The 21505-nt window shown below is 45.8% G+C and overlaps 1 protein-coding gene across 3 annotated transcripts in view; it reads right to left on the reverse strand.

Annotated features, from left to right (window-relative positions):
- The window catches only part of LOC144937062 (1-phosphatidylinositol 4,5-bisphosphate phosphodiesterase beta-1-like), a 153735-nt gene that overhangs the window by 6291 nt on the left and 125939 nt on the right, over window positions 1–21505 (reverse strand). For 2 of the 3 annotated variants that reach the window (XM_078864300.1, XM_078864298.1), the window contains 15 exons: window positions 21071–21155; window positions 18118–18242; window positions 16583–16737; window positions 16179–16343; window positions 14903–15002; window positions 12216–12320; window positions 11343–11431; window positions 10961–11105; window positions 10433–10483; window positions 9730–9946; window positions 7148–7292; window positions 5674–5750; window positions 3134–3229; window positions 1578–1635; window positions 694–780 (listed from right to left, as the gene is read on the reverse strand). In XM_078864300.1, the coding sequence (XP_078720426.1) occupies window positions 694–780; window positions 1578–1635; window positions 3134–3229; window positions 5674–5750; window positions 7148–7292; window positions 9730–9946; window positions 10433–10483; window positions 10961–11105; window positions 11343–11431; window positions 12216–12320; window positions 14903–15002; window positions 16179–16343; window positions 16583–16737; window positions 18118–18242; window positions 21071–21155 (1700 nt within the window). The remainder of the gene's footprint in view (window positions 1–693; window positions 781–1577; window positions 1636–3133; window positions 3230–5673; window positions 5751–7147; window positions 7293–9729; window positions 9947–10432; window positions 10484–10960; window positions 11106–11342; window positions 11432–12215; window positions 12321–14902; window positions 15003–16178; window positions 16344–16582; window positions 16738–18117; window positions 18243–21070; window positions 21156–21505) is intronic. The other variant, XM_078864299.1, reaches the window with a different exon arrangement.

Raw genomic sequence — 21505 nt, forward strand, 5'->3', positions numbered from 1 at the left:
AGCACACGTTTTAAAATGCAAATGTGCTAAGTCTGAATTTCAAAAGTGAAATGTAAATTTTTTTTTTTATTGAAGCCATCTCTTATGAGGCACATTTATGGATTGCAGCTTCCCATATCACAGCCACTGAACAACAACTCTTCAAGGTGGATTTCACACATGAGCTGTGTTTCCCCATTTTTTACTACAACTTGTCTATTTTATCAGGTAAGGCCCACTCTTTATCAGAATTGACCTGGCCACAAATGATAGCGCAACGAAGTGGTTTATCATGTGAAAAGGCATAACAGCCAAAAACTCTAAATGCATGTTTCTAAATGTGGAGAGAAAAACCGGAGGAGCTGGAGAAAAATCTACACAAACACAGGGAGAAGATGTCATTTCCAAATACACAGGCATCAGGATCAGGATCGAACCCACGACCTCCTGCATACCAAGCGAGTTAGTTAACATCTCGCCGCTCAAGGCAACACAGCACCAGCGAGCAATCAAAAGTACATCTCGAAATGCAAAAGTAAAAAATGCGCTTCTTGTCATTCGCTCAATGAGAAGGTGAGTGACAACACAAGCCGTTGGTTTAATGATAAATTGAAGGAAATAAATAAGAGAAGTGTATTTTAAAGGCTTCACGAGCAATGCAAGAGACATTCAATGGAAAGAGCAGAATCACGAGGAACGTGAGAGGCCAAATACCATCTGCTCCTCGTCCTTTATCTGCTTCAGGAGTTGTTCGTACGTTTTTGCAATCCTTTCCTTTCGCTTTTCTTGAGAATCCTGCAACTAAAGGCATGAACACAGTCACAGCGATTAATGCTCAAGAACCCAAACACTTAAGCTTCAAAAAGTGTAAAAAATATATGGAACTCTCCATCACTTCACGACACGAGGGATAATGACAATTACTGGAGCATTCCATTTAATTTTCCAGGAAAGGTTTCAGACAATACAAAAAAATATATATTTTGGTCCAACGTGGACATAGCGGGCGTGCAATTAAAGTTGCTCCGTCTGGCTACATTGGGGACCAAGAAGTGGACTTCTCATCTGCTGTGATAAAATCATGATAATTTACAGCCCTTTGTCAAGCCGCTGTCGAATGAAGGCCCTCTCTCCACATTGTGTCGGTCATGGGAGTTGTTGTTGTGTCGAACTTAAAATCACTGTCAGTGCAGGGTAGTGGATGGGGACCACTTAGGAATGTATTAGCCACTGAATGTTAGTCGTGACAAGTAATGAAACTCAGGTTCGCCAGCTTCCTAAGCACAGAGCGCTAATCACTGCGCCACCACTCTCCCCACTGCGCAATTATGATCTTCTTTCGTTCCCTTCCGTGTGTTTTTTATTCGACGGGCCCTATGATATAGTTCAACTTGTGTCTGTCTTCTGTCATTATAATTCTGAAGTTAAATAAAAAGGTCTGTTTTTGTTTGCATTTCTATTTACAATCCAGGTCAGCCACCACTGCAATAGGAAACATATTTCACCAGAAGCATGGGACATCTGCTGGTATGTGAGTTTGGAGCCTCCAAGCGTTCACTAACACAAAACCTTTACATGCAATGGAAATGCTCACTTACTGTTTTAACCTTGACAACTGTGTCCTGTATGTGCATGGTGTTGATCTGGTTCTTTTGCCTGTAAAGAAAGGACATTATTGTGCAAACCTGGGAATATGAACAGCACCAGGAATTTGCCACTGTCCAGCGATCGGTGTTAACTCACGAAGAGTCAGTCAATGCAATTATACATTCCAAGTGTGTAATGTGGACTCCACCGTTATAAACATACACACGCACTTGTAACTTTTGATGGTGAGAAATTAAAATAAAAGTTTTTAAACTTTGTGTAAAGAGTATATTTTGAAGTATTTTATTCGAGTACCTGTTCTAAAGCCTATTGCCATTCTCCATTTACAGAGTTTAATTAATGTGTACATGTGCAGAAAATATATCTGTGAATCACATTTGTTAATAGCACTGATCTAAAAAGAAAACAAGCATATCAAAATAATATTTATAAAAAATTAACAAATAATTTGGTAATGCTGCATCGGCAATTAACAAAAAAACCCCACACATTTGTCAATAGCAATGTCTTAAAACCACAAACTAAACTTAACTATTTAAATTTTACCAGGTAAGACCCACTGAGCTCTTTTTCAGAAGCGACCTGACCACAGATGATGGCTCAAGAAAATGGCTTATCACGTGGAGGGTAAAACCGGAGGTCCCAAACAAAATTCCAGACGACCACAGGGAGAACACGCAAACTCCAAATATACAAGCGTCACGGTCGGGATCGAACACACGACCTCCTGTATACCAGACGAGGTAGTTAACATCTCGCCACCGTGGCGTCCCAAATGAAACATATATAACAGGTGATATTTCAGGTAATGGCTCTTCTGATTTATATGCTATGAGGAAGTGCCACTGCCCAAAACATCGCTTGTTATATATATACTTTTTCCCCATTATGGCCACAATGTTATTTGACGGACCTGCTGAGTATATATTTTTTTATCAAAAAGGTTTATCGTCAATTGTGCATCAATTTCGTGATGAAAGCAGTCCACTTGTACACTCGCCGCTGCCATACCAATATAGCATTTCTTCTAAAGGATCAGGATAAACAATATGATGAGCACCCACAGAAGCTCATTTGAGTATGGAGACACTTCAAACTAAATTCACATCTTGGCAATTTTGTTGAACTACATCGCCTGGCTTATGCCATTTGCACGCCCGTGCTAACGTACACCTTCGCCACACAGGGAGAGCTGCCATTGGGGGTCCCCTTGACCAGACTGCAGCAGGGCAATTGGAATGATTGATTATGAGATGTGATCTCAGGGGCTTTAAATTGCTTAGGCAATTAAGCATCTGATAATTGCCAATCCTTTGCCTTATGCATTTTTTTTTGTTAGCAAACATCACAAGAAGCATTCACCAACGCAGGAATAGTCCCCGCAGGGCCGTGAGACTTGTCCAACCTGCCTGGCAATGCGTGCTGCCCTCTACCGTGCGTGTTCTAAACCTGCACGGGAGAGGTGCCAGCCCAGCGAGCCGTGGCGAGGGGGGGGGGCTCCTTGCCGTCGAGGCGCCCCACAGTCGTCACATGCCCCCGAGTCTACCTCTCCAGCTCCTTCTTGTCCTTCACGTCCTTGGAGGCGTTCTCCAGCTGCTCCTGCCGAACCGTGTCCATCTGCTTCCTCGTGTCCTTCTCCTCCCTGCGACGCAGAGGGCACGGGCGACAACATCAATGACGATGACGGAAAAAAAAACGACGATCTGCCGCGACTTGACCACGCGCGCCAGTGAGTGGTGTGGAGTTGTAAGCGATGAATTTCTGGCCAAGTGTGCCACTTTAGGTGGTCGGTAGACGGTAGGTAAAGGTACGGCGCTGCAATTGCCTGCAAACGCCACTGCTGGTGGAAGGGCCGCCACTAGAAGGAGCTCAGTCAAGAGACACCCTCCAGAGGGTGTAGAGGCCGACTCTTCCAGGCTGGCCAATTATTTTGGAAGACGGTAATAATAACGCTTACGTTGAATAATGTTGATGATCGTCTAATGAATGACAATTACGAATATATGTTGTACAAGGAGGTTGGGGAGGTGGGGGGGCCATGATGACAACATTTCAGCGCAAACACTGATTAACATTCCTGTACGGTGATAAACCACGCTTTGCTTTCATTGGCGTAAGACGAGCTGAGCGACTGCATCTGGCAAGAGCATGGGGCTTGCTCTCTACACTGACGTCATCCTGACGGGAGGTGACAAGGAGCACGTGCATGCCACAGCAGTGACCCGCAGGGTGGTGGGTTGCGGGGGAGGGAGCGAGGGGGGGGCAGCGTGGGTGGGTGGGTGGGAGATTGAATTGCTCCTTACGTAGAAAAATGAGTCGCTTCAAGTTTTTCATCGCAGCCACGTCAGGTAAGTAGCCACGGAGTTTAATGTGAAATGTGCGGAGGGCGATCCATCATTAGAATAACCTGCGTTGGCCACACCTGGCGCGGGTTCTCTAGAAAACCCGAACCGGGTCATTTTTCAAAATAAAGTGGAGTTTAATGAATCCCCCGATAGACATTTCGGAGCTCCGCGCCCTCTCAATAAATCCCCACGGGACGCGTTTAAAAGAAGGAATGCCAAATAGATGGAATTTTGCAGGAATAAGCACAAAATGGAAAAGGAGGCTCCTGAATGCTACATTTTTTGCAGCTGAAGCAGGAAAATTCATTTCTGATCCTGTAAAAAAACATTACTTAATGCAGTAAATCCCAGACTTCGGTGTACACAATACAAGAGAATGCACTTTCTCTGATATCTGAAATGAAAACATTTCATCTTAAAGCTTTGCTATTCTTCACGCAAGCAGTATTAAGAAATCCTCAACTCTTTCTATTTATATATTTAGGGGATATACGTTTGCTCTCCGATGTGTTTTCGGGTCTTGTTCGGCATAATGTCCAACGTTTTGCCCCATGTGCCGCTGGGAGCTTCTTCAGTTCGATATGAATGAGCTCCAGAGCGGGCGTCGCAAAACGTCGGACATCACGCCAAACAACGAGCAGCACAACCAAAAATACCAGAGCGCTTCACAGCACAACCACGACAACCTACACAGCATGAACGGTCAACTATTTATTAGTTTTATCATGCATCTGTAAGCAGAAGAAAATTAAAATGTCTATGCACTCCCCGTGAAAAAGAGGTACAATGTTATATTGTTGTCCTGCCCTGCCGATTGTTCCGTTACGTTTCATTTCATGGCTGAACGGAAGACTTTCACTGGCTTGTGTGGTAATGTTTCTTCTGCCTGGTTGCGTTTCTCTTTCCGACAGATAGAACGCTATCACTTGCCTCTTTGCTAGTGCTTTAACGGATTGCATTTCATCTGCTGGGTCTCTCGCTGGCTGCGATTTGAGAAGGTAACTAACCGATGATCTCACTTGACAATGGCTCGTCTGTAAATGTGCACACTGCAACCCTAATCGTCACACAGGCCAGGACAGGGCATAGGTTACTGCCCGCTTGATCACTTCATTCTTTGCAGATGTGCGGTAGGTTACAAAAGGGATACCATCTCGAGATTACTCTTCTGGTTCTTGCGAAAGGAACTGTGAACACTCTGTGCGCATGAATCATCAACACCGTCATGATCGATTCACTGACAGATGAAGGCCTCTCCAAGCTGCCCCCATCTCTTGTGGCCCTGCAATGCAACAAGCCATCTTGCACGTCCACACGGGCTGGATTCAAAGCTCCATCTCCAAGGAGGACGGCCTCTAGGGTGTGCTTCCCTCCTCCGTGTCATTCCCCAAGCCCCCTTCCTTTTCTTAACAGTCGAACTCATGCCTCTGCAGCTGCATATGTTCTCTCATCCATAAGTTTATATTTCTGCCTCGCAGTGCGACTGCAAGCATGCACCTATTGGTGCAAAGAGAAGTGCATACCGTGTGCACGTACTGACCTTAAAATTGTATTCAATAATAACAAAATAAATAGCTGCGGCAACGTGCACCGGTTAATTTTCGGAAGATGCATTGGTGAAAGAGATGTAATCTATCGTTGTGCAACATGTGGTTGTGCACAGCGAGGGACATTATTGAGACAAGTGTGCTATGGTGGCACTCGGGTTACGCAGCGCGAACGATTCTCCGGCCGTGCTCACTTCTCGCACACGTCCTTCAGCTTCTTCTGTAGGCTCGCGTAGCTCTCCTGAGCCAGCTCCAGCAGCTTCTCATACATCTACAGAGAGAGGGGGAAAAATTAGGTTAGCAAAAAAAAATGAACAAAAACACGCACCGGATATAAATTTAAATTGTGGGCAACAGCAAAATGCGTCCTCAGCATTTCACGGAGCAGGTTAAACAAAGCAGCTGATACTGGGTTGGCAGTGCGGATAACAAATCTAAAATTACATCTTTAATATGCTGCCATAAATCTGTAGGAAAGGAGGCCGGGTTGGCAGTGGTGCACACATACATTACAGCACAACATTCAACACATTCATCCACAACACTGGCCTAAAGAGGAAATATATATATATATATCGGAGATGTGTTTCAATCGTAGAGAGGCAGTGTTCCCGTCTTCATGAAACAAGTTGGTGTTGTAGGAACAGCATAACCGCACGGAACTCTCTCCCGAAGCCCTCTCATGGCCAGCAGAACTCGACATTGGCATTTAGCGCCCAAACGTATCGACGTATGCGAGAATGGAATTGAATGTTGCTTATTGTGGTTTTACTTTGGTGTTGTTTACGTCATACCAAAAAACCTTGTTCATCGCTTGCAGGTGCATTGCATACATTGTCATTAACGGATTCATAAACGTGCAATTTGATGTGTGCATCATCGTGAGTGTCGGCAGGGATAATTTTTTCCCTGAATATGTTATCAGTCGCTGGTAGACTGCAACAGGCACATGACCGGCAGGCAAAACTATAACAAGAGGTTTACTGGGTGTGCCGTGGTGGGTCTTGACATATTTTGCTGGTGGCCAAGCCAGATAAACAAAACCAGGCTGCAATTAAGCCGTGAGCGTGAGAATCAAACTTGCATCCATTCCCCGATGCATTCACATCACATGCCTACTTAATGTGTTTCAAGTTTCACCTTTAAATTGTATTTAACCGGGTGAGAACTCAGGAGACCAGGATGAGTGTCATTTGCAAGAGAGACCCTGGGTCACCAAAATTACTGAAAACAAACCAATAAAACAAGGCACAGCTAATGAAGAGAATAGGAATTGGAGCAAACGCAACTCAGTCACACATGAGAAATAGAAAAATATTCCAAAAACATAAATCAATGTGAAACAATAAGTTCCTTGCAGCATACGTTGGCTCATCAGATTGTTTCTAAACTGATCATAGTGTGATTACATTAAAGTTACACAAACATTAAACAGATACAGAGTGTGCTATTTTGCTAACATGTCAACAAACAAGTATATAGCCCCTCCGATTGGTACAGTTGGCTACGTACAGCACGAAAAAGGTTCCACGTACACGCATATACATCGAATGCGATTGCAAGTGACGTCATCAGGCGCAACGTGGAGATGTCCATCGGCTGCTGAATGCAGAGCCTCTGTCATCCTGTGCCACCGCGCTCACTCCTCGACCTGCTGCCCGTGCCCACCTGTGCGTTGTGTTGCCCCCTCTTGCGCAGCTCCTGGGCGTAGTGCTCCTGCCTCAGCAGCACCAGATCCTCCTGCTGCTTTTTGCGCATTTCGGTCAAAGAGCGGCTCAATTCCGAGTCCACGAATGGCTCCTTGCAATCCACACTGCAGCGCGCACACGCACGCACACAATACGAGGTGCAGGCGCAGCCCTGCAATTGCTTGCTCGCACGCCTGTTGGTGAAAAGGCCTCCGCTACTACAGGTAGCCCACGAGAGAGCCCCCCGAGAGGGTTTTACCCTGACGCATGCTGGCCACACGTCGTGGAAGTGGTGGGATTACCCCCACGCTTTGGCCCACTCTTTGCAACCTGCCGATTGACTAACTGTGGTGCGTCCATTGACACTTGCCTGGTGGAGCGGAAGTGGGAGGGGTTAAATAAACAATTTGACCATCGTTTCAACAGGTGGAAAAAAGTAAAAAAATTTGTGAGTTAATATTTCAAGACGTAATGCAAAACTAATTGGCATTTCATACTTTGGTATGTTATTTAAAATATTACTTCATGACTCGTTTAACAGAATTAACATTTCTCTTCAGAAGGGTGTGGGGAAATGTGCCCATAGTGTGTGCATAAAATCATCACTTGAAGGGATTTTCCTTCAGGAAAACCCTTTTTTAGATTTCTTCAATTATGCATCTGAAGCTCTGAATGATGAACCAAAAGTGCAAACCATTATCATAATAAAGTCACTGCCCATCATCGTCACTTTCATAAATAGGTCACCATAATTACCATCGGCACGACCGTTTCATCCGGGGGCGTATTTGTACCCTCGGCTTTAGTTGGCAACACAAGAACAGCATCAAGATGCCTCGCCCGCTTACTAGGAAGGAACCAAAGAGGGCAATTAATCCAAATTTCCGCAAATTGGACAACGAGCACTTAATGATCCAACCGGAGCAGTCTGTGACCATCACTGCAAGCGGTAATTGTCAACGCCGCTGGAAAGCGGCGATGTCGTTTGTGTGAAAAGCGGCAACAGATTTCCTTCATCATTCCGAAGCCCCTGCAGGGCGCCCATTGTGTTTTGTTGACATACCACTTTTATTATTAGCACAGCGTGACGTGCTACTCCAATAAACCTCCGAGGGGGTCCTTGCGGCAGGGGGGGCACTAATAATGGCAATAACTCCTCCAGCAGATTTTTCTTGGCTTGTGTGTTTTGAACACAATTGGCAGCTGCATTAACCCGCGAATGGACAGATTTGCCCGGCAGCTCTGTGCTACCATCTGGTGGGAAATTCTGCAATGAGCGCACTGCGCTCCGGAAGACGCACGGCCGTGCGAGTGAGGTCCATTGGTGGTGCCATGACCACTGGGGGGTCCTGACACGGAAGTCATTTTTTGTGTGGCCCCCCTATCCTTTCAATTTGTGATGGCAGAATACATTACAGGGTCGCACTCGCTTTCGGATGCGCTTCTGCGATCGTCTGGAAGCTCTTCCTTCCGATATTAGGAAGCCCCTGAAGTTATGCACTTCTAAATCTAGATTGAAAACTAATTTCGTTAGAACTGCTTTTTGTGTTTAGTTTGTTGTCCGTCCCCCACACCGCTGATTAACATGGTTGGCTATGTATGGTGCAATAGAAGTTCAAAATACATATTAATACGTACAGAAGAGATAAACGACTAGGGAAATGACAGGTGAGATTTAGACAAGAGATGTTGTGAGATTGCGGATTGAGTTTGAGTTTATTTGATTTGTTACATATGTAGTGTAATAGCGCCGGCTGGTGGACAGCAGCGGCAACTGTGGTGGACAGACAGAGGTAGGAGCTCTGTGCGTTCTAGAGGCAGGAGCTCTGTACGTTCTAGAGGCAGGAGCTCTGTGCGTTCTAGAGGCAGGAGCTCTGTGCGTTCTAGAGGCAGGAGCTCTGTGCGTTCTAGAGGTAGGAGCTCTGTGCGTTCTAGAGGCAGGAGCTCTGTGCGTTCTAGAGGCAGGAGCTCTGTGCGTTCTAGAGGCAGGAGCTCTGTGCGTTCTAGAGGCAGGAGCTCTGTGCGTTCTAGAGGCAGGAGCTCTGTGCGTTCTAGAGGCAGGAGCTCTGTGCGTTCTAGAGGCAGGAGCTCTGTGCGTTCTAGAGGCAGGAGCTCTGTGCGTTCTAGAGGCAGGAGCTCTGTGCGTTCTAGAGGCAGGAGCTCTGTGCGTTCTAGAGGCAGGAGCTCTGTGCGTTCTAGAGGCAGGAGCTCTGTGCGTTCTAGAGGCAGGAGCTCTGTGCGTTCTAGAGGCAGGAGCTCTGTGCGTTCTAGAGGCAGGAGCTCTGTGCGTTCTAGAGGCAGGAGCTCTGTGCGTTCTAGAGGCAGGAGCTCTGTGCGTTCTAGAGGCAGGAGCTCTGTGCGTTCTAGAGGCAGGAGCTCTGTGCGTTCTAGAGGCAGGTTCACTCTTCCACATGACACTGTCGTGGTCTACAGAGCTCTCACCTGGTTCAACAAAATAAACTCGAACTCCTGTTACTGAAGAGTGATAACAGACGTTGTCGGTACAGGGAAGGGTGAGGGGCCGCGCCAAACCCATCGCGATTGCGCGACCCGACACCTCACCTCTTTCCCTTGAAGAGTTTCCGTTCAAAAGACGCCCTCTGCCTGAGCAGGCCAGACTGCATGTCGGACAATTGCGACGACTGCTCCTTGATGAGGTCGGCCGCCTTCTTGCCGTTCTTCTTCTGCAGATCCTGCAGCTCCTTCATGTGCCGCTTGGACAACTTGGCAAGCAGCTTGTTGCACTTAAGGTCGTCCAGACTTGCGAGGCGCACGTCCGCTGTGAAAAGCCATGAGCATCGCAAAAGGATTTTCATTCACAGTGGCACTCGCAGGAACACCTCAGCGTCTCAAAGCGCCTCACAGCCTAGCCAAGGTAACCCCCGCCCGGTGGAGAATGTCCATACACCACCACACCGAGGGGTCTGCAGTAATGCCCTGCGATTGGGTATCATCTACCATAGGGGGCGATGTTGTGATGCGATTTTTACAATTTATATAATTGGAAAAATGTTTTCAGGTTTTGGAAATTTGTGAACAATGGCGCCGACATCTATGATCCACCAGTTTTTGAATAACGCTACAGGATCTGTGATGTCCACCGCGAGTGTTTATGGTAAATAGACCCACAGCATGAACCAAGAACTCAGGTGCATACATATTCTCCATTTAAACAAGCCTTAGACCACGACTTTCCTTTTCAGAGGAGAGTGTGGGATGCAGGAAAATGCAGTAAAGACAAAGTAGAATGACTCTGAACACTCACCTTGAAAATGCTCATCAATGCTGCATCTCTTATCAACTTTCGGGGACAGGCCTGTGAAACACCACACAGGACAATACATTGCTGTCAAAAGTGAAATGGCCACTCCAACTTAATTTAAATTTATCGTTAGTGGGCCATGCACATTACTTATTTCAGTTACTCAAGATTGTATACGTGAGAACCTCAAACTGGATGCAATTTAAGCCTGTATATCAGTTGATGTCGTGAGAATAATCTTAGATCGTTCCTATTGTTTACATTTATATTCATGCCTTCATCTTTCAAATCCAATCTCCAGAAAACACCGTGTAGTAAGACTTTGAAAAGCCTTTGTGAGAGCGTATTTCCTTGCCCGACTCCTATTCCATTTGTATTGTATTACTTTGATACAATCGCAATGTAGCTCTTACATCTTTATATGTGGTTGTTATGTCTGAGTGGAAGGAGCTATAACATGAGTCATCTGTGTGTTATAAATGGAGGAGCTCCGTGTGTTCTAGAGGCAGCAGTGTGGATGTGGCCACGTACCGAGGCCCAGCAAGTCTGGCGGGTTGGTGATGCTGGCCCGGTGTTTGTCCCGCGGTGCGGCCACAGGGTCAGGCCGAGGGCCGGGGCTTGGCCGCTGCGGGGTCTGAGGAGTCTGCGGTGCAGCCTGACCGTCCACCTGGTCCTGCTCCACGGGGAGCCCATCACACGCTCACCGTTAACATACAGCAGTGACTACCCTGATGATGATGATGATGGTGGTGGTCATAAAATAAATGTCTATTGGGACATGCGACGATGGATTAATTTCACAATTAAAATCCTCTCTACACTTGAGAGCTTGGTTTAACCAGACAGCGGGCTAAAGTCAGCAGTGCCATTTGAACGCTCTGATCATCCTTGAAGATTCTTTTTAAATTCGTACCTCGTCCATGGTGAGAGATTCCAGCTGCTTGGCTCGCTGCTCCATCAACCCCTGGTACATTATGGGGTTGGACAATCCGCTGATGAAATCTTTAAAGAGACATAACACGAATAAAGACACACGTGGTTATTTTTGAAATTGCAGAATTATATTCATAAATTAAGTTACAGTCACCCCTTGCTCAATTGAATGATGTGCAATTATTATTTACACTGATGGAAGTCGACAACCCATGATGGAAATTCCACATTCATTTGGCAGGGACCAGTCTGTCCTTAGGGAAAGCTTTAGTAGGTGGTGCTCATTATGATGATCGGATGAGATCATGCTGGCCAAGGTTTAAACTCACATTGCTATGTTTGGGAACCTTTCCACTCAATCACCTCGCAGTACTTAAAATTAAGGCTACAATTTTGGCACAATCATCTTCAGTGAGATTTCATGGCATTGTTTAAAGTAAATTTAAGGCACACCAAATCGAACGTGTTTCTATAGTCCTCCCCACTCCTCCCCAGCCATTTACAAGATTGTACGTACTTCCGTGACCACCACGAGCGAACTCCAATGCCCTTCTTGCACATTCAAAGTAGCATTTATCTAAAATAAATACTCAGGACAATAGGCTTAACTCATCGGGATTAGTGGCAATGTTTTTCAACCACTGTGCATAATGACCTTAAATACAATAAAGGGGGCAGGGGGCAGGCTTATTTACTTAATGTTACAGAGAACATGATGGTCCAGGCCAGAAGGCTCTTGCACCTGGAGTTCTTCAGTCACAGACTCTACTGGGGCAGAGCTCTACAAGGTTAGTGCCCGTGATCGATGGGAAGAGACAGGAAACAGCCAGGGTCAGAGACGCCCCATACTCACTCTCAAAGGCGACCGGGACATAATCCTTGACTTGAATGAAAACGAAAATTGCAGGGAGGCTCAGCGGCTGGTTGCTCTCATTTCGTAGACAAATGTGATGGAAACCTGGAATAAACGAACCGCGCCAAGCCAAGCGTGCCAAACAAATAAGAGGTGGCATTTCTCGTGGGCACAAAAAACAAAAGCATCGATTATTGATTCTGGCGGTCACAACACTTGCATCAAATCGTACACGTGAGAATAGATATTTTTTGTGGTAACATGGACTGATAAGTTGGGACAACACCTGGCAAAAACTGAAAAGGACAGGTAAAAATGGAGAGAGTTGACAGACAGGCCATCAGTGGAGCCCCCACAACCACTGTGGTTAAGAGAAAGACAACGATGACAATGACGATGACATCTGACTTGTCCAAATCACACGGAACACTCCCAATCTCATCAGATATCTCATGCGAAGCAAGAGTTGAGCCTGAATTGTGCTTGGATGGGTGAGCACCATGCACAACAGGTATTATAGGCTTGCTGTGGGGCCACATTCTGAAAGCAGCAGAGGGCAGTGCAGCAAAAGTCACAGTTATATGATATTCTTTGGGTCCTTCTGTAAAGTCACGTAGATAGAAAAAATAAGAATAAAATAATGAAAATTAAAATGAAGTGAATAATAAAAAATATCACGACGCTTCGATCGCAACGCAAGCAATCGTCATCAGGAGAAAAAAGAGGGGGAAAGCTGCTGTTTTAAAGGTTTGAAATGAGTGTAGCCCAAGGGTCATAAACTAAGTGGGTGGGGCTAGTGATGTGAAAGTGAGAGATTAGCATGTCAATGGAAGATCACAGAGCCACCTCCACATAGAGGACACGTGCTTCAAGTCAAGTTCTATGACACTTCTATGCCTCCCCTCCCGCCCACATCAATGCTCCCAAGCTTCACAAACACATACAAACCAGGGGAATGAAGTCTGTTCAAATAACCCTCACGATCCACATGACATTGACCACGACGTAGAAAACACTCGTTTTAAACATGAATCGGAACAATTTATCGACTTGAGTTGGGGGTAGAGGGTGTGTGGGAGAGGCAAATCATAACACAATATTTTTCATGGGCTCCCGGTACTTTGCGTCTACCGTTCTAGCTGAAGGCAGACAAAAGCGATGAACATTCTGGGGGCCGGAAGGCAGAGAAGTGAACGTTATGAAGTCCACGAAAGAATGTGTCACTTCAGTACTGATGTATGGTGGCAATACGCAGACTGCGAGACGCAGAGATCATTCAGCAGACAGCGCAAAGAGGATTCGTAAGCTGTGCTGCGTGTGACAGTTGATGCCTTGTGGTGCTTTTATATATATTTAGTGCTCATGATATTACACCCAAAATCACCGGTTCAAAGCTGATCATGGAATCATCGTTTATCATCCTAGCCACACGTTGAATTGCCTATGAAGATTGATTGAGGGGGGAAGTCGTGGAGAGACAGAAATGCTTTGGTTCCCACACATTTTAAGGCCATATCCTACAACTCTCCAGCAGCTCTGAGCAGTATGTTGCAGTTAATCTTAAGTCGTTACTCAAATAGAACATACACAGCAACTATTGCCCCCCCCTACCCGCAAACCATAATAATAATAATACATTGGCAGGACCCTCGTGAAAAAGATTTGTGAGACGCAGTGAGGCTTTCCTGGGAAAATTAGCATGATAACAAAAACAATGCATTAATTTAAAGTTCTTTAAAATTTGCTCAAAATGAAAATAACAACATTCCAATTAAGCCAATACTGAATGACCCGCCCCACTGCCACCATTGACAACTGCCTCGTTAAATAAAGACACACACAGTAGTGTAATGTTTCCAGCAATGCCACTTGTGATTGACAGGTCACTGGCTAAAACAGCATCCCTCCTGCAAGTGACCATGCGGTGGTGATCATCTCTATTGGGGGTTAGAGGGAATTCCACATTCATATGGTGGGAGCCAATTTTTCCACTGGACATCATCATCATTCAGCAGCAGATGCAGCAGCAGCAGCCATAATCAATACACTTCTGGATGAAGGAATCTCCACGCTGTTACCATACGATATATATCCAGCTCGTAGGACAAATGCAGCACTCATTTAAGGAATGCCAGAGAGATGATGCACTGAGTGACATTGATTGACTATGTTACGTATCTCTTGGATTCGTTTTGGGGTTGTACCGCTTGTTATTTGGCACATTGTCCGACGTTTCGCTCTACGAACTGGGAGTTTTTTCAGGAATCGAATATTCAGCGCATGCCGACAGGCACAGATTGCAACATGAAAAACATTGGAGAGCTAAATGTCGATTTAAAGCTTTCGTGACTGCAGGGATTCATCTTCTTGGTTCTTTCGGTAAAGTCACGTAGAAGGGAAGTAATAAAATAATACAAATAAAACATAATAAAATAATTCTCAAGACGCTGTCTCCCCGACAGACCTGGTCTTCACCTGAGGACGGCTGCTTGCGTTGTGGCCGAAACGTCGTGAGGACATTGGAGAGCTGTACAGCGCAACAACTACAAACCTACGCAGTAGTCCTACGCTTTGAACGTGCTACTGTTCAATGGCAGAGGCAGGGTGAATGACGATTGCGGTGGTTTGTTTTTGGTTGGGTTTTTTGTTTCATTCTCTGAATCAAGTGTGCAGCTCTCCCCCCTCACCAGGGCGGATGGCAGACACAGGCAGGATGCGGTGTCCGACGAACTTCCCACCCTCCTCAAACACCCCGATGCGCAGTGACGCAAGGCTGGGCAGCACCACCTGCGGACACAAGCACGCATACTCGTCATCACGACCGCCAGCCATGGTCAACCGTCATCGTGGTCATGCAAGCGTGGTCTCTGTTGGTCTCTATGTCCAGGCACTGCCTGAGTAGGTTGGGCAAAAACACCTCTCCATACTTTCCACTCTTTTCATTTTCTGTCTCCATTACTCTCCAGTCCTCTCCTTTCTTTCCCAAGGCCTCAACAACATTATCTGTAAACCTCATTTTTGCCTTGGATCTCAGTTTCCTTCCCTCCGAACAAAAACTTTTTATTTTTGGGAATGTTGCCTCTTCTATCCTTTCGAGCACTTCTCATTCTCCTGCCAGGTCGCTGGCATGCTTGTCCTTCACCTGATGGAATCTCGCTGGATTTCATTCATTTTAAATGTTGTTCTCTGCATACCACCTGCAGTGGCCAAACTTTATCGGCACAAATATCTTCATGAAGTCAATAAAACATGGTATAACCACATAACGGGAAGTTTTATCACTCTTCTTCATCATCACCGTCAGCCAAGATAAAACCACTGCTGGATGAAGGCCTCCCCACGCCGTCGCATTCTCTCATGGGTTCTGCGAATGTAACAATCAGCTTGGCATCTGCACATGATGTGATTTCAATGCTGTATCCCTTGGCCATCATCATGGATGATGAAATCGGAGTTGCAAGTGACCAGGTGTCAGGTTTCAGGCTGCACTACCGTTAACATCCCACCACGGTGGTGATATGTTAACTACCTCTCCTGATATACAGGAGACCGTGGGTTCGATCCCAACCCGAGGCCTGTTGTATATCATTTATGGCCAGGTCGCTTCTGAAAAAGAGCTATATAGCCCAGTGGGTCTTACCTGGTAACATAAAAAAAATATTTGTTCAGTAGTTTTAGTGAGCGCTTTTATTCGTAATCAAATAAACGTTGGTACCAACAGGTGAAATATCTGGCCTAAGCCTATCATAATTTCTTATTATTACGCTTGTTTACTCAGGAAAGCTTCACCAATTCTAAAGACATTTTTATCGGAGGGTCCTGCCTTGTTGTCACAGTAGAGGGGGGTGGGCAATGCTGCTTCGTAGTGTAATTTCAAGATATTTTTTTCATTATTGGGATAATTGAGCAGTGCCAGTTTGTTTTGTGTGTTAATAAAAGGAAATTAAAACGCAGTGGACTGACCTTGTCAAAGACAAAGGGGTCCTCTTCCCACACCGGGTTGATGGAGTTGTTGTCTTTGCTGGTGCGAGTCTTGTATTTCCGCTTGGTGTCCACAGGCAACCCGAACATATCCACCTCCACGTACGTGCTCACTTTCCTGTCCGACAGGAACTGGCCCGAGATCACCTGAAGATGCACACACAGAGGATTCCTCTCATCTTACTCCTCCCTTTGGTCATCTCATGAAAAGTGTGTACATTGAAAGTGGGGGCCTCTAAATATTTGTTTTGCTTTGGGCCGCCAAAGGGGATGACACCACCACTCTCCGTCTATTCCTATGCTGCCACTCCAATCACTGTCTACCCCTGCCCCTATACTGCAATCTCTGCCCGTGCCAACGCTTGCATCGTTCACGCGGGGGCCACCTTGACAGAGATGGTGTTGGCGATGACCCCGTCGATGATGTCCTGCGTGAAGGGGTCAAACTGCTTGTCGGCCCGGCGCATGAACTCTGGCTTGAGCAGGTAGCCACTGCGGCAGTTGTACTCGAAGATGCCCATGTTGAGCTGCATGGCCAAGTCTGGGTGGCGGAGAAGGTGAGAGAAATCAGTTCTCACTGTGGGTTGTGAAGGAGTGTGGACATCTACCGGAAATTATTGTAAATATGCATAGAGTGAAAGAAAAAACTGTCCTTGGTTAACCCAACACAATACAGTTTGGATGTATACAGCGTGTATAGACGCAGCCATATTTCAAGGTGTTGTAAAAATAGTGGGACGTGAGCATCCAGGGGAAAATAATATATTTATTTCCTTAGGAGGAGAGGAGGTCTTGAGTGTCCACTTGAGCAGGGAGTCGAAAGAAAAGCTTGTTGGTGGAAGGGAGGTTCAGATTACAGGGGCAGCAGCAGATAAAGAGCCACCCCTCGCTTGCAGAAGGTAGACTCTGCAATGTGTCACAGTACGGCTGTATTGAGACTTTTACTAATATGAATTTAATTTTAGTGAAATACCTACTATGATCACCCAGCAATGTCTGTCCTTAACGAACATGACGTCACTCCACATCGACCAGTCCCCCTCATTAATAATCATGAGTGGGTGACGTCCTCCAAATGGACACCCCCCCCCCCCGCCATTCATAATAATTAGCGGCTGACGTCACTCCACATGGGGGCCGAGGCGCCTCCTCTCTCGTCCCCGACGTCAACTTACAACCCTCACTACAAAGGCAGAATCCTTACGTCACGCGATCTCCATAACGCTGTTGAGACATCAAAGTAAAAAGGACGTCATGATGAACAAGGAATTATAACCTTAAAATGAAATAGGCCTGCGTCACCGCGCCCTTACAAATTGCACACGCATTAGTGCAATGAATATCACGTCGTGTTCTACTTTTTGCTTGCAAGTTTCAGATTTACTACAATACACCCGTCTTTCAACGGGCAAAAGGCGAGTAAATTATAATAGGCTATTCTAGGATAGGCGAGGACGGTGCTCTGCGCTGTGAACCCAGTGACCTGAACTTGATTCACGGCCATAGCTGACGTCAGTGGAGAGTGACCATCGGATCAAGTCCCGGCCATCCTGCAGCCTGCGGCCTGCAGCCTGCGGCCTGCGGCCTGCGGCCTGCGGCCTGCGGCCTGCGGCCTGCGGCCTGCGGCCTGCGGCCCGCGGCCCGCGGCCAGCGGCCCGCGGCCTGCGGCCCGCGGCCTGCGGCCCGCGGCCTGCGGCCCGCGGCCTGCGGCCCGCGGCCTGCGGCCTGCAGCCTGCAGTAGCAATAGAAGAGTGATACAGAGGCAGCTGAGCAGCAGTCACGAAAGTTTAAAGTCAAAATTTAGCAACTTTAAATCGATGTCCTATCTTGTACATCCACATGCTGGTTTCGGGGGACAAGACGCGCGTTAGAGAAGGCTTTGGCACAGAAAAAGGAAGTGATGTGGAGCAGAGCAGCTCACCCAACGTCTGGTAGTTCAGGGCCACCATCTGGCAGCCGGCGTTCCAAAACACCTGCGGCATGTAGTTGGAGGAGTCGACTCGTGTGCCCTTGGGATAGATGCGGCTCAGCTGGGTCTTGTTGTATCTTCAGGAGTCGATGCGGTGTTGATGGCGGTGGACAAGTCGAGAGGTTGCTGATTAAGGTGCCACAACAGCCTCTTACTTTGAAGATTGTTAAAAATAACTGGGTTTTAGCGCCATATACATTTTTTTAAATGAAATATGTACATTTGTAGGGAACACTGCAACGGACCAATGGTTATCCACGCTGCACTTGCAATCCGGAGGGTGCGGGGGTTCGACTGGCGGCAAGTGAAAACAATGGTGCAAGTTTCTTAAATCCGCCTGCCTCAGCCCACCAAGCAGTGCCAACCGGTGCACCACGGTCAGGTCAATCATTAGGTGATGTGTGGTGGGGTGTAGTGTCAGTACTGCTACACCTTCAAGACTTCAGGCCACAGTGGAAAAGTAGATAAAAAACTACTTTTGAGAAGGGCTCTCTGGAGCTCCCTCGAGTGGAGGCTCTTCAGCGACCAGCAGTGGTGAGAGGAAGCAATTGCAGGGCCGCACCTTTGCCCTTTATAGTTTTTAACTCCAACTGTGCTATCAACATCATATCATGAGATGAAGAAGTGTCGATACGGAACTTTCGCAAAGCAATGCCATCACCTTGTGTCAGAGCTGGAATTTCGCCAATTGAATTGAAAATAAAAAAGTGTAATGACTTCTTTTTTCTCTCTCTACAGTTATTGGTAACCGGGCTGAGATCAATAATTCACGACACTTCAGAACCTAGTTTAATCATGGGCAACTGAGATCCTGGATTAAAACCGAGCCTTTCAGATGTGCTGGCTCATAGCTCTGAGCCCTGAGCTACCTGATCAAGTCAATTAAAAATGTTATGCATACCGTATTCACAACGTTTAAGAGAAGGATGTTTTCATAATATTGATAGTGCAAAAATCTATTGCATTCTGCCTTGGTTAACATTTTTGAAGAATTTTTAACGGCCACAATGTTTGCAATGAGATATGTAGTTAAGTCGATTGGGAAAAAAATGAAGTTAATACTTTGGCACGTACAAATAATATCTTTGCAAACGTGAACAATCTTGTTGGGTGGTGGAAGTTAATCACAATAATGTTGGCATACAACTACTTTGTAGTCATGTAGCCAAACCCACTGCACTGGCTAAACAGGAATATGTTTAAGTTAGTCTTAAAACAGTAACCTGGTTTTTTTATTACTTTGGCGATTACATAAATATAAAAAAAAATAATTCCAACTCTTTGGAGCTGGTAACCATTGCAAAGATTGTGCATACACACCATGCAATGAGTGCGTTTCGAGTGTAAGAATCGATTTCAATCGATGGATAGTAGCCTGCGGTCAGCGAATAAAAGTTGAGAAGGCTGTACCAAAATATTGCCGATGCAGAAGTCCAACACTGCCCACTAGTGGAAAGGATGACCAACCGACAGCAGAAGTTTACATTCCTGTGGCACACCAACAACACCCTTTGTAAACAGCATGATCGACCTGTGCACAGTTACCCCCCCACCACACCCCCCACCCACCCCCCGTATGAACATACTCCAGGTAACGAGCCCAGGCACGTTGGCCGCGTTGCCATAGCTCAATGGGTCCGACCCGAACTAAACCGACCACCGTCTGGGTGCGTTTTCTTTGGGTACCTCGATTTCTCGCCCGCAAGCCAAACAGTCATGAATGGAATTGGGCAATAATCCCAATTGCAATACACTCCTTAAAGAGTCGGGGCTAAATTGGGCTTTAAATATAAAGGATATTATGATGAATAAATAGTCCCCATGAGCCAAGCCCTCTAAGTGAAACCCACAAAATTTGTACCATGCTTGGGGGGAATCTAATAGATGAATCTGATGGATTGCGTAAGTAAAATGTGTATCATAAATCCTCCTCCACTCAGCAGAACCAATTAATAAAGTCGTCACATGAACAAAGTACTCGTTTATTACTGTTTCAGCACCATCGGTGTGTTGTTGGAAAGCAATGTCAGAACATTTAACGAATTGGGTATGACGTTTCGTTGGTAGTTAGAGCCAGTATCATTAGGCAGTTTACAGAATTCTCAAAATATCCTTCAGCATTTGGTCACGTGACTTGATTAATTGGCTGTGTTGAGTGGGGGAGGTTTAACGACACATATTTTACTCAAACGATCTGGTTAAAAAACAAATTACAGATCACAATAATTGTCGTGCAAGCTTACGCATCAAATTAGATTAATCTGATATAAGACAAATACCAAATCTAAGAAAAAAACATAACAAAAAGGACATTAAAATGCTTGCAAGTAATTCAGTCTATAATCAGCAGTGGGAGACACAATAAAAAGTCACGTACCTGCTATGCCGCATGATTCACAAACACGGTCATTCACAAAAAACAATGGAACTAAAACTGAATAGTGTACAACGAATCTCGAAGAGACGTATTACATTGTGAGGCACAAAGATAAATGGAAGGGACATTAAAAGAATATGAAGACAAGTAAGTGTGGCTTGGACAGGACACGTCGCTACGAGCAATGATGGCTGATGGGCCATAATAATGACGGTGTGGCAACCAAGTAATGGAAGTGTATTTAAAAGTACCTTCATATAGAAAACGGAGCGATGAAATCAGCTCGTGTGCATGTTGTAGGTGAATTATTATATCTCATGCTCATGATGGACAGTGCCTTGTGGAGGCCTTCATCCAGCAGTGTAATGACCATGATTTATCTCAATGCATCACGCGCTTCCAGGTGCGCTTCTGCGGCCGTCTGGAACGCTCTTCCTTCCAGTGTTAGAAAGCTACCGGAGCTCTGCACTTTTAAGTCATCATCTGGATTGGAGGGGTGAGGATGCCACGACGCCAGTGGGAGGATACTCCACAAACTCCACGGGACACTTGGTAAGCTGCTCCATGCCCTTGCTCTCCACGAAGGATGACATCTCGTAATTTCGGTTCCTCTCTGAGCGAGAGAAAAAGGGAAATTATCGCGTGTTTTTTGTTTCGAGCACGGAGAATTGTTGAAACACGTGTGGAATATCCGAGCGCAATATATTTCACGTACCACAAGTCTGACGGCCAAAAGCAACGAATGCCTCTACACGTCAAATTAAAACATCATTTCTTTCTTCTGTAGAATAATGTAAACTCTTTAAGCAATGTTTTAATACCAGTATCACATTTTTAAAATTATCTTCATGAATATATGTTTAAAACGTTTTGTTTGTATTACATGCAGTTACATAAACATTGGCATCACAATTTCCATCAGGCTGTGAAGAGAATACCAAAATGCATCTCCGAAATAACAGA

The sequence above is a fragment of the Lampetra fluviatilis genome, chromosome 18 (genome assembly GCF_964198595.1).
Source record: "Lampetra fluviatilis chromosome 18, kcLamFluv1.1, whole genome shotgun sequence".
Taxonomy (NCBI): Eukaryota; Metazoa; Chordata; class Hyperoartia; order Petromyzontiformes; family Petromyzontidae; genus Lampetra; species Lampetra fluviatilis.